At 34.5% G+C, this 13,634-nt stretch overlaps 1 protein-coding gene across 1 annotated transcript in view; it reads right to left on the bottom strand.

The window, feature by feature from the left end:
- Positions 1-13,634, bottom strand: part of LOC130010735 (cullin-3-like) — a 145,661-nt gene that overhangs the window by 55,686 nt on the left and 76,341 nt on the right. The window contains exons 7-9 of the mRNA XM_056098723.1: positions 6,040-6,088; positions 5,396-5,544; positions 3,764-3,940 (exon numbers count right to left, since the gene is read on the bottom strand). Coding sequence (XP_055954698.1) covers positions 3,764-3,940; positions 5,396-5,544; positions 6,040-6,088 — 375 coding nt within the window. The remainder of the gene's footprint in view (positions 1-3,763; positions 3,941-5,395; positions 5,545-6,039; positions 6,089-13,634) is intronic.

Below are 13,634 nucleotides of genomic sequence, written 5' to 3'. Positions count from 1 at the left end.
TACTGATTTTAAAATGCATAACAACCAGGTTCAAAATTTCAGATATAACATGCACAAGACCATTTTTGATGAAAAAATTGACCAAAATCGCTCTGACAAAATGGAATTTTTGAGAAAACCTATGTATTTTGCAGTTACTGTGGAAATCGGTGTAATTATTACAAAAATGTGAAACTTGAAGCATAATTAGCCTTAAAGTTGTATTTCATGAATTTACATCTTCATTTTTAATAGGTTTGATATGAAATGAAATATGGCATCACAAAAAACACCAAAAATGGCTTTTTCAAAGTGTTGAAAAACCTTTCTTCCGCGAAAAATCAAAAATCGCAACTTTGAACCTCAATAAAAAAAAAAGTTTTCATCCGATTTTGAATCTGTAAAATGTTTTGTGAGAAGAATGATGAGATCTACTTGGAAAGCTAATAAAATCAAATGTATAATCATAATCTCAAAATCACCTTTTCCACCTAATATAAGATATACTGATGTGTTTATGATGTATTATTTTTATTGAAACGAGGCACCTTTATTAGAAGTCTAAGCAGAAATAGTGTATATTTGTGCCAACACCTCTAGCCAGTCAATGTCGATTACATTGATATTCCCAAAATCCCGATACCAACTGAACAGTTTCTGTAGATTTTTAATAAAATAAAGATTAACAATCGATATGAACTACTTGTAAATCAGTTATCATGAAAAATCAACATGGAAAGGTTTACTGTGATTCGGAGTACTGCAGTTTCACGTGTCAAGGGACACCAAATGTTGATGACTTGCCTACTAATAATTAAATCAAACAATATTATGTAGTATTTCTCCTTTAAAACTTGAAAAATAAATATACTTTCAAATATAAAGAAAATATGAAACTTTCAACAATAAAAATAAGTAGCAGTCTTTGAGAATTGGTTGTGTCCCTTTAAATAGCTTATGTTGTTAATCCTTTTAGCCAAAACAATGAAACAAAAGACTTGAAAAGAGCAAGGTAACATTTCAAGATTGTTAGCTTGTTTACCAGAAAGCAAAGAAAATAATGTAGGATTGGTTACATACGCGTATACTAATACAATATCTAGTTAATAATAGGAACACGAAAGTTTTGGTTTCCCATTTTCATAATAATATTCTGACACCGCGACCATTCTGTCACGTGATCCCCGAATATCAAGGAAGCGATAATTTTCATTTATGAAAGAATACTGTTATTATAACGTTCGGCATCTATGCGTCATATGCAGGGGGTAAATTCACATCACAACGTAATTTCTATAACAACGTAAATACAGGGATGCTAAACTTTGATTCAAACTCATTCAGAAAATATCCATTCGCCGGGCCTTTGGATGCTTCGGCTAAGTCTATCATGTGACCATAAACTAAACATCTCTCTCTGACGTAATTCGCAGCTAATAGAGGGCGTTACCAGCCAGGGTTGTAAAAATCCACTAGCCCGATGCCCGGGGCTACCAAAAATAACTTACGGGCTAGTGATCTTTTTAGCCGTACTAGTCCTGGGCAGTGCCCTTTCATTGGTTTGTGAATTAAACTAGTGACGAAATAGATAAATAAACTGTAAAACATCCCACATTTATTTCTCAAATTCCATGCAAAACTCAATCATAAGAATAGATTTTCTGTAGTAAAACTAAGAGCCCTATGGACATTTTTTGTACGCCTTCTATTCATTCATTCTTGACATTTCATTTCTCCATCTTGCACGCTTTGACAGGTCTCGTATAAACCAGTTGAAATCAGGTTGATTTAAAAACAAAAGACTAACTTATGCTTTATATTAGATTAGTTCTGACATAAATATTTGAAAGCATACCTTTGTATTTTTAAATACAAGATAATTTTGATTAATTAACAATTCAGGTATTTCCAAGGAATTTACTACACGTGTTCATTACACACACACATACACACCATGATGAATGGTTCCAGTGACCCGTGTGTCGTCAACTTTGACCCTATCGGCACACAAGATGGCACTCGAGTGATAATATAAACAATTTTACTATTATGTCTATTTTAATATTATATCAGCACATCAAACTGATTTGTTTCATTTTGAGACTCTTTATAAAGTGACCAGGTAAATAAATACCGTAAAACAATTAATTTGTCAATCAGTCGTGGCTATCTCGTACTTTGCAGTAAGTGCTAATAATAACGTAACGTATACAAATCTTCCAACGGGAATTAAAGGACATTAATTTACCGTGATATATTATAAATGACATGTGCTATATGAAGTATTTATATGGTCTTTAGTGAAAGAAAACATTGTTGTGGCTACCATTCCTGGTTTTGAAGGTCAGATATGATATGAAAACGAATATCGGTTTGTAGTTTTTTGAACCGTTTCACCAGTGCAACCGAACCGTGACCAGTTAACCGAGTAGCTGTATACATCCTTAATTATTAGGCAATCAAGTCTGCAATCTTTATTAAAAATGATAGGTTGGCAGGCAACAAAACATATGCCCAAATATTGAGAGAGAGAGAGAGAAATGGAGTTTAACGTCCACTCGACACAAAATAGGTCATTTCGGGACTAACATATGGTTTAATTTTATTTCATTAATTTGCTTGCACGTAGGGGTCTTTAGCAGTGGGAGGAAACCGGAGGACCCGGAGAAAACCCACGAGGTTGGACAGCCAAATATTGAAGATTAAATCTTGATCTTGTACCTTGTCAAACTATGGACTAGTGGATATTAATGCCGGGCTAGTGCCTGACAGTAGGCTACTAGCCCTGGGCCCTTATTCACAAAAACTTAAACTAAGATAAAATCGAAATTTTAAGAAATACTGCAAATGGATATATGCAAATTGATTTTACTGGTCAGCCAATCGAATTGCAGTATTTCTTAAAATTTCGATTTTATCTTAGTTTAAGTTTACGTGAATAAGGGCCCAGGGCTAGTGGATTCAAAATTTTTTTTACGCCCCTGTTACCAGCGGCATAAACAAGCACTTTGTAAATTGATTGAGGGACTCGATTTTCAATATCGACAAAGCTAATAAAATTTTCACAGACAATTTTACACAATACAACTGCTTATGTTTTCGGAATTTGTTATTTATTACAACGTCATCCAAATGGAATTAAGATGAAACATCGTGGCTAACTTAACAATACACAACGTAAATATTGGGGACACAAAAATTTACGTTGTGAGACATGAATAAAAATCCTCCCACTGAGATTACTTACCATTTGTTAAGAAATGAAAAATTAGCAAACAAAATCTTAGATTCTCTGCTGCATGTTTCACGAAAATATTTTGAAATATTAAGTCTTGTGCTCAACATGGTCCAGTTGTTAAAATGTTGAGTACAAAATGTCCCCAAAACGTAACACAAAAATTCAGGGACACCACGAATTGCAACATAGAAAAATTTAACCTCAAACCAATTTTCTATGTTTTAATAGAACATAAGTATAAAATAATAAACATATTACATGATCAATTACTTTTTTTAAACAATTGGTGATCAGTAAATAGGTGTTTCTGCTGCTTTGAGCAATGATATGTATGAATTTTCAATCGGACCCCTCATTTGTGGAATGACCCATTTACAAATCAATCTAATCGGGAACAGAATCAGTTTGAAAAGCACTGTAAACAATTGACATCTCAAAATGTAAATACGATCAATTACTGACAAGACAAAGTCAGTATATAAAGACGTTTACAGCGGTCTCCAATTCTCTATATATTAGACTGCACAATGTTCATTACAAACTTACCCCTTTAACTCCTTTTTTAAGTTTATCATCTATAAATAATGATAAATATTCAGGTGATTTGCCGTTTAAATTGATAAAATACTCGAAGTCCCCTGATATCATCTGTTTAAATAATTTATCATCACTAAAAGATTCATGTAGAAAATGACCAAATCTATCTTTTAAATCCAATAAACTCTGAAAAAAAAAAATAGGTTGTCAGGCAACGAAACATACGCCCACAGCAGCTAAATCGTCCGAGCAGTCGACAAGGGTTGTCGCATATTTATTCCTTTGTAGGTAATTGGGGCCTTTACAAGACAGTTCCATATAGATTAGATTATAAATTTTCTCATTTGAGGGTTTAAAAGGTTCTACAAACTGAAACAAGGGTCTCAACTCTGGAAGTAATCTACAAAAATTTGACAGGCTTTTACGTTTTACTAATTTAAATAATGCATATAAATTTCATACAGATCACAATCACTTTTGTCATTCAAACGTTCAAAAATCGCCATAACTCTAGAAATTATTGATGGAAATTGCTGAAATTCAATAGACCTTTGTTTCACAAATTTAAATGATGCATATAAATTTCATACATATTGGATGATAACTTTCATCAATCGAGCATTAACAAGGTTTAACAAAGTGAAACAAGGGCCATAACTCTAGAAGTAATTATTGTCAAGTGCTGAAATTCAATAGGCTTCGTGGTTTCACTAATTTAAATAATGCATATAAATTTCACAAAGATCCGATGATAACTTTCGGCGTTGGTGCGTTCACAAGGTTCAGTAAAGTGAAAAGAGCCATAATTCTAGACGTAATAAACGGAAATTGCTTAAATTCAATAGGATTGTTCTTTTTACTAACTTAATTGGCACATATAAATTTCATACAGATCGGCAGTTAACTTTAGAGGTTAGAGCGTCAACAAAGTGACACAAGGGCCATAACTCTAGAAGTAATAAACGGAAATTGCTGAAATTCAATAGGATTCTTCTCTTGACTAATTTAAATGACACATGTAAATTTCATACAGATCGGCAGAGCGTTCCCATGGTACAGCAAAGTGAAACAGGGGCCATAACTCTAGAAGTAATTGACGGAAATTGCTGAAATTCAATAGGCTTCTTCGTTTCACTAATTTAAATCGTGCATATAAATTTCACAAAGATCGGGTGATAAATTTTGGCATTAGAACGTTCAGAAGGTTCAATAAAGTGAAACAGGGCCATAACTCTAGACGTAATAAACGGAAATTGCTGAAATTTCATAAGCTTCTTCAATTTACTAATCTAAATACTGCATATAAATTCAGAAAGATCGGATGATAACTTATGGCATTAGAGCGTTCACAAGGTTCAATAAAGTGAAACAAGGGCCATAACTCTAGACGTAATACACGGAAATTATTGAAATTAAATAGGCTTCATCTCACTAATTTAAACAACATATATCAATTTTAAAACAATTGGATGATAACTTTTGGCATTAGAGCGTTCACAAGAAATTGTGGACGATGGACGGACGACCGACAGACGGACGGACGGGGGCGACGGCAATATACGTCCACATTTCAATGTGGGCGCATAAATCCAAACAGATCTAAACATTTTAAAAGTATTTCCAATAAATATAAGAACAAACCTGAATATATGTGATGGCATTTTTAGCTTCTTCTCCTTCTTCTATAACTAAAGCTTTACCTTGTTCACGTAAATATTTACTAATACAATCACACATCGTCTTTAACCCCTTCGTTACACGAACAAATAATTTATACATACATGCTAAATCTGTACAAATAAAAAAATATATATAGTTTTAAAATTATTATTTAAAATCAAGTTTGATGGGTTTCATAAAGTATGATGGACGACAGACATTTAAGAGAATAAATGTAACTAATTCTGAGTAGTTATCTTATTAAAATAGCTGTAGACTCACATATTGAAAAATCCAATAACTAACTGACCTTCAATAATCTACATAAAAATACACTTAACATCTTTAGGACTTTTAAATGGTCAATATCTCAGGGATAAATTAATCAACTGATCTCAAATTCTGCATACAATCTATTTTGAACATGCCAATGTCACTGTATAGTGAAATCATGATAAATCAGAATCCTTTTTGACAGACGCTAAAGACCTAGGCGCAACTGCCATTTTAATATGCAAATTGCTCATAGCATGATTTCTCATATCAAAAGACAGACGCTGCAATTACTTTAAAAATATAACATTTTTATATTCAAGCATAAAACTTTTTTATTAAATCATTCCTACCATCAGTTTTGTTATTTTCCAACATATGTACAACTCCTGAATTCTCCATCTAAAAATTATAAAATAAAAGTTCATTTCATTATACATCTGTATGAGCAACCACTCCTATTCAGCGACATCTCCTTGTAAGCGGTCACGATAAATTCCCCTGTAAAAATGCTGTTGTTTCATCTCTTTATTCAACGGTCACTCCTCTAACGCGGCCAGCGGTCACTTTTTACTAATAAATTCAACAAAACAACGGCCATTGTTGAGAATGATACCATCTTGTCGTTCTTTGTAACACCCCCGCTAATCCCGTGAGTAGTAGTTAATTAACTGGACCCCCACTGATCAGGTAAAAAGAAATGTAAAATTAACAATCAACCCGGGATTATCTGTTAATTAATCTTTTGTTTTATTAAACGACTAACCTGATCATTGTTTTGACGCGTAACGACACATTGTTTGATACTGATTGAATAAAATAAAAGTACCGAGTTTTGTCACGATCATCCAGTATCTCTTTTCCATTGCCACTTTGTTGTTATAAAAGGTGATTTTGAGATTATGATTGTACATTTGATTTTATTAGTTATCCAAGTAGATCTCATCATTCTTTTATGGAGGCTCAAAGTTGCGATTTTTTACTTTTCGAGGAAGAAAGGTTTTTCAATGTCTTGAAAAAGTCATTTTTGGTGTTTTTTGTGATGCCATATTTCATTTCATATCAAAACTATCAAAAATGTAGATGTAAATTCATGAAATACAACTTTAAAGGAACAATAACACTCTTGCTGGCTTGACAGCTCCAGAAAATAAAAAAAATAGCCTTATTCTAAGTACTAGATGTGTTAGTGTCCTACCTGTTGTGTAAATTATCCATTAAATCCTATTTTACTTGTCCAGAGGGTTCAAAAATATTTTTAAATCCAAGTCACATTTGAAAAGCTTTACGTCAGGCTTTTCAAATCATTTAGTTGAATTTTTCTAATTTTTTAAATTAGGTGTGTTAAGATGAAATTTGTATCATCAATTAATTGGAATATTGTAAAATAGTACAATTTGTTGACCAGAATAAAGATTGGGACATATTATTCAGTTACAACAAGAGTACTGGTATTGAGCCTTTAAGGCTAATTATGTTTCGATTTTCACATTTGTGTAACAATTACTCCGATTTCCCCAGCAACTCCAAAATACATAGGTTTTCTCAAAAATTCCATTTTGTCAAAGTGATTTTGGTCAATCTTTTCATCAAAAGTGGTCTTGTCCATGTTATATCTGAAATATTGAACCTGGTTGTTATGCATTTTAAAGTCAGTAGCTATCAAGTAAGATAAACAGAAAAAAAAAATAGTAACAATATCTATATGCCTTCTCTCAAGAGCTGAATATATGTTCATTTTTGATCAATTTTCCGCGGCACACAATTGCTTATTTTTTGGGCGTTGTTGGGACATTAGTAAAATAAAAAGGAATGGAGATACACAATTGAAATTATGGGAATATGTCAATAAGTTTGTGAATTTTTAAAATTACATATTTTTAATCTGCAATATATTATCAATTTTGGTTGTCATAGCATTGATACATTATTATCTAACAACATTGACCAATAAAAACAAATTATTTGTGGTGCATCTAAATAATTCTCTAAAACTTTTAAAAGAAGACTAGGTAGGTACCCATACCACAGTAGGCTTATAAGGTACATGTAGGCCTAGGGTGGCACTAATGCTAGGAATTCGAATGGAAGAATTGTTTTGTTTTTACAATGTAGGTCTACTTTTCATTTGAACATTTTCATTATTACTCCAAAAGTAGACTATCGTGGAGCAACTCCCCTTTTTTTATTCGTACATTTTTGTCAACAACATCAAATCTAGGCCTAATAAATTTAATAAAGCCTTCACCCTGTGTTTGTCGGCCTGGATTCAATTTGTTTTTTACTGGCTAACAAATAAAATTAGGTGTTAAAATATACATGTATTTCCCCAAAATTACAATGAACAAGCCAACAGTGAGGCTGATGTCCCCCGCCGAAATACCGAAATAAAAAGATGACACATATTAATTAATCGCACATTTATTTTTTTCAAAAGTATCAAGCATTTAAACCATACATTAAGTTTCATCATTCTCTACCAGACAGAATCAAGATTATCTTGTCCCAAACCATCGACAAATGAAATCAATTAGCTCTGCTTAGCTAGCGTCAGCTCGAAATGTTTATCATTGAACTCAGTCAAGACATTCACCTAATGAACATCTACATCAAGTTTAAACATTCTCCTAATGAACATCTACATCAAGTTTAAACATTCACCTACGCCAAGTTTAAACATTCTACCTCAATTAGGAGAGTTATTGTGTTCCAAAGTCTCAACCAATCAAATTGCTTATCACTCTGCTTACCCTGAGCAGAAAATGCTCATAATCGAACTTAGTCAAGTTTCATCACTCTCACTTAATTAGAACTAAAGTTATCGTGCCCCAAAGCATCAACCAATCAAATTGCTTCCCCTAAGCAGAAAATGCTCATCTTCGAATTCCATCAAGACACTGACCTAATAAACACCTGCACCAAGTTTGACCATTCTAGGTAAATTAGAAAGAGTTATTGTGTCCCAAAAAGTGTGACAGACAGACAGACGGACGAACCCATTTTAATAGTCCCCTGCTTTCTTCGAAAGGCGGGGGACAATAAAGTGAAAAGAGGGCCATAACTCTAACTCTAGACGTAATAAACAGAAATTCAAAGGGCTTCTTCGTTTCACTAATTTAAATAATGCATATAAATTTCACAAAGATTGGATGATAACTTTTGGCGTTCAACAAAATGAAACAAGGGCCGTAACCCTTGACGTAATAAACGGAAATTATTAAAATTAATTGGACTCCTTCATCTTACTAATGTAAACATATATCAATTTCAAAACAATTGGATCATAACTTTTGGCGTTGGGGCATGTACAAGAAATCGTGGACAATATACCTCCACATTTATACGTGGGCGTATAAAAATTGTGACCTTGAGAGGGCCCACTAGCTAAAAATAATCTTTTGTACAATCAGGGGGCATAATCCATGGAATATTTATCCGATACATGCCAATATCGAAAGGTACCGGGACATAAACATATATTTCAAGTTTCATCAAAATAGGATAAAATGAACATTTTAACTCAATTCGAAGGAGAGTTATTGTGTTCCAAAGTCTCAGCAAATCAAATTGCTTATCGCTCTGCTTAATCTGAGCAGAAAATGCTCATTATCGATCTTAGTCAAGGTATTACTGTAATGAAACTATACACCAAGTTTCATCACTCTCACTTAATTAGAACTAAAGTTATAGTGTCCCAAAGCATCAACCAATCAAATTGTTTATCTACTTAATTAGAACTAAAGTTATAGTGTCCCAAAGCATCAACCAATCAAATTGTTTATCTCTGCTTACCCTAAGCGGAACGGACAGACAAACAGACAGACGGACGAACCCATTTTAATAGTTCCCTGCTTTCTTCGAAAGGCGGGGGACAATAAGCATGAACATTTACTCAATTCGAAGATCAACCAATCAAATTGTTTATCTCTGCTTACCATAAGCGGAACGGACAGACAGACAAACAGACAGACGGACGAACCCATTTTAATAGTTCCCTGCTTTCTTCGAAAGGCGGGGGACAATCAAAGTAGGAGAGTTATTGTTTTCCAAAGTCTCGACAATCAAAGTAGGAGAGTTATTGTTTTCCAAAGTCTCGACCAATCAAATTGCGTATCGCTCTGCTTACCCTGAGCAGAAAATGCTCATTATCAAACTTAGTCAAGGTATTACTGTAATGAAACTATACACCAAGTTTCATCAATCTCACTTAATTAGAACTAAAGTTATCGTGTCCCAAAGCATCAACCAATCAAATTGCTTATCTCTGCTTACCCTAAGCGGAAAATGCTCATCTTCGAACTCCATCAAGGCATTGACCTAATCAACACATACACCAAGTTTGAACATTCTAGCTCAATTAGGAAGAGAGTTATCGTGCCCCAAAGTATCAACCAATCAAATTGCTTATCTCTGCTTACCCTAAGCGGAAAATGCTCATCTTCGAACTCCATCAAGGCATTGACCTAATAAACACATACACCAAGTTTGAACATTCTAGCTCAATTAAAAGTTATCGTGTCCCAAAGCATCAACCAATCAAATTGCTTATCTCTGCTTACCCTAAGCGGAAAATGCTCATCTTCGAACTCCATCAAGGCATTGACCTAATCAACACATACACCAAGTTTGAACATTCTAGCCCAATTAGGAAGAGAGTTATCGTGTCCCAAAGCATCAACCAATCAAATTGCTTATCTCTGCTTACCCTAAGCGGAAAATGCTCATCTTCGAACTCCATCAAGGCATTGACCTAATAAACACATACACCAAGTTTGAACATTCTAGCTCAATTAGGAAGAGAGTTATTGTGTCCCAAAAAGTGTGACGGACAGACAGACGGACAGACAGACAGACAGACAGACGGACGAACCCATTTTAATAGTCCCCTGCTTTCTTCGAAAGGCGGGGGACAATTAAACATATAAATAATTAGTATGAGAACCGATATATAATGATAAAATATTGAATAAATTGCCTTTGTGACAATCGGGTATCCGACTGACGGACTGTACGGCCATTTTATTGACTTACCACAGCACTAATGTTGTAAATCATCAATGGAAATTCCAGAATTTGAGCCATTATTTAAATTATTTTTTATTGGCGTTAATTCTTTTGCCATTCCAACTTTATTTGGGTATTACAATGGTCAGAAATCATGTTATTATCCGTAAGTAAGTCCGCTCTTTCATACGAATACAATTCACAACCGGAAATGGCTCTCGCATACCGTGTTGATATTTTCCGATTTCATTTTCATTCGTGTGCACATTAAAGTTGGGTTCCCGCGTACAAACTAGGTGATTTAATGGTATATATGGACCAAAAACATATTCAAACTAATTAATTTGTCATAATTATGCTTCAAATCCTTCTCAAACATTGTAATTGCGAAGGAATGCCCTGCTATTAAAATTCGATCAAACCAGTTCATGTTTACGTCACGTCTTGGGAGTCAGAGGAGAAATCATTGCATACATAAGACGATGTTGTCTTTAATCGCTATTTATTACAAATATCGAATCCTAATTAAATTCTTGGATTATCCACTACCCGCGTCTTTTTCCGTCATTTTTATCTCAGAAAGTATTGTACGTCTAACTCTTCATAAAGTTTATCAACTTGTACATCAAGCGCTCAATGTTCGCTTGTGACCTTTGACATCGTGCGTGCAGAAGGTCATAATCGTCGGGCTGTTGATTAGGGGAACCTTTACATTTTTGTCCTGTATACGCTCCATGAGTGTTTTTTGGGGAATCCAGTATTTTTCTAGTAAGATTGGATATCTCTACTTTCCATATATACCAAAATTGCCATACTTTTATTGGAAATAACCACCCGATAAATACTTTTCTGGGAACCCATCTTTAAATACTTCAAATTAGGCATGAACAACAGAGAATTAAGTAATTCAGAACATTGAAATACTTGTCTATGTTTGGCAATTTTTTAACGGTTGAAAAATATTTGGTGTTAAACCTAAAGGCGTGTGGTAGCTGAGAGGAAATTTCCCTTCGATAAAAGCGTGAATATGAGTCACGTGATGTAAACATCGTGGACCCCTGTCGAGAGGCATTAAAATAATGAAATAACTATCATTATGTCTTTTCAGGCATGTCATTTATTCATGTAACATAACGCTTATTTCATAAATGAACAATGAGTTGCATTTGGACGTAATTTACTGTGAATATGGGTCTTAGGAACTTGAAATTATTTTTTTCTTCACGTGTTCAAATGACGTCATCACATGCCAAACTACGTTATTAATTATTTTTCCAAAACATTTTTCGATGTATACCATTTTTAAATGCCCGGCGAGGTCACTTAACATGCTCCGTGAAAAAAAACACTCTGAATTCTCTTAAATTCCGCGGTGAAATTTTGCTTGATTCCGCGGCGATTTTTCTCTAAGATTCGCTTGGAATCCACCGTGTTTCGGTAGGAATACACCGTTTTTCTCTAGAAATTCAGCTTGTTTTGCCATGATTAACGCCGGGAATTTGCGAGCCTACCTTAAGATAGGGTCGAACTAATATTGTCTATAATAAATTGAAGGAGTTGTAATATAGTAATGCTGCCGTGAAAACGTGTACATGCATAATGTACAGGCCGGTTTGAAAAACAACAAAATGAGTTAGGTATTCCCGGGAAAACGTTTACCGGCATTCTGTATCGATTAGAATTTTTCTCTAACGCACTGTACATGCATTATGTGGGGCCAAAATGTATGCAAACTATGAACAACTTACAATTTTTTAAACGTATCATTTCATCTTCGTCTATAACTTACACTATACGACTGGTACCGTGGAATCACGGGTAAATAGCGTTATTATCTAATCTATGTAGAATTATTCATAAATATCATTGAATTTGGCCTAATAGCATTCAATTTGTCCTTGTATACAACTTAAATCTCAACATGCAATTTTGATTACCAAGCGTTAATTAACTAGTGTTTAGTTTGTCGACGTGTGTAATTATAAGCGTCCCGCTTAATTTTCACGACTGTTCAATAATTAGTCAAGGTGTCCAATTACGCCAGGTATTCAATTCTGTTGCCGAACATCCAATTTCACATGCGTTGTTCAGATTTTAACGAAATGTTTATATTGAAGGAGTTGTAATATAGTAATGTTGCCGTGAAAACGTGTACATGTATAATGTACAGGCCGGTTTGAATAACAACAAAATGAGTTCGGTAATCTCGGGAAAACATTTACCGGCATTCCGTATCGGTTAGGATTTTTTTTCTAACGCACTGTACATGCATAGAGAGAGAGAGAAATGGGGTTTAAAGGTCCACTCGACACAAACTAGGTCATTTCAGGACTAACATATGGTTTAATTTTATTTACATAATTCGCTTGCACGTAGGGGTCTTTAGCAGTGGGAGGAAACCAGAGGCCCCAGAGAAAACCCACGAGACTGGACAGGCGACCCTACTCCTTGCCACGTACAACCGGGGATTTGAAACCACGCCAGTCGACTCAATGACAGACTTTATGATACAGCGCACGCACGCTAACGATTCAGCCATCCAACCCCCCCTGTACATGCATATAACGTCAGCCAAAATGTATGCAACAATGAACAACTTACAATTTTTTTTACAACGTATCATTACATCTTCGTCTATAACTTAGATGTAATCCATCAATTATTGGCTGCTATAAAATCCAAACTTTAAATTATATACGTCATACGATGAGCTTGCAGCTTCAGTTAATCTAAATCAATCATTCATAGAGCACTCGATCCACTCCACGGGGCGCTTAACGGTAAGTCACATGGTCAGGAACGCGCCAAATATTGGGACTATATTCTTAGTCTGTCGGTGTCAATCGGCGACAAATCTCCGCTGTGACAATATACATCTACTTTAAATGTCGCCCAATTCATTTCGGTGGAAGCGGATATTGAATAAAGCCATTTCACACACGTG

Source organism: Patella vulgata, chromosome 1 (genome assembly GCF_932274485.2).
Source record: "Patella vulgata chromosome 1, xgPatVulg1.2, whole genome shotgun sequence".
NCBI classification, from domain to species: Eukaryota; Metazoa; Mollusca; class Gastropoda; family Patellidae; genus Patella; species Patella vulgata.
Note: the sequence above shows the minus strand (reverse complement) of the source record. Positions and strands in the feature narration are given on the sequence as shown.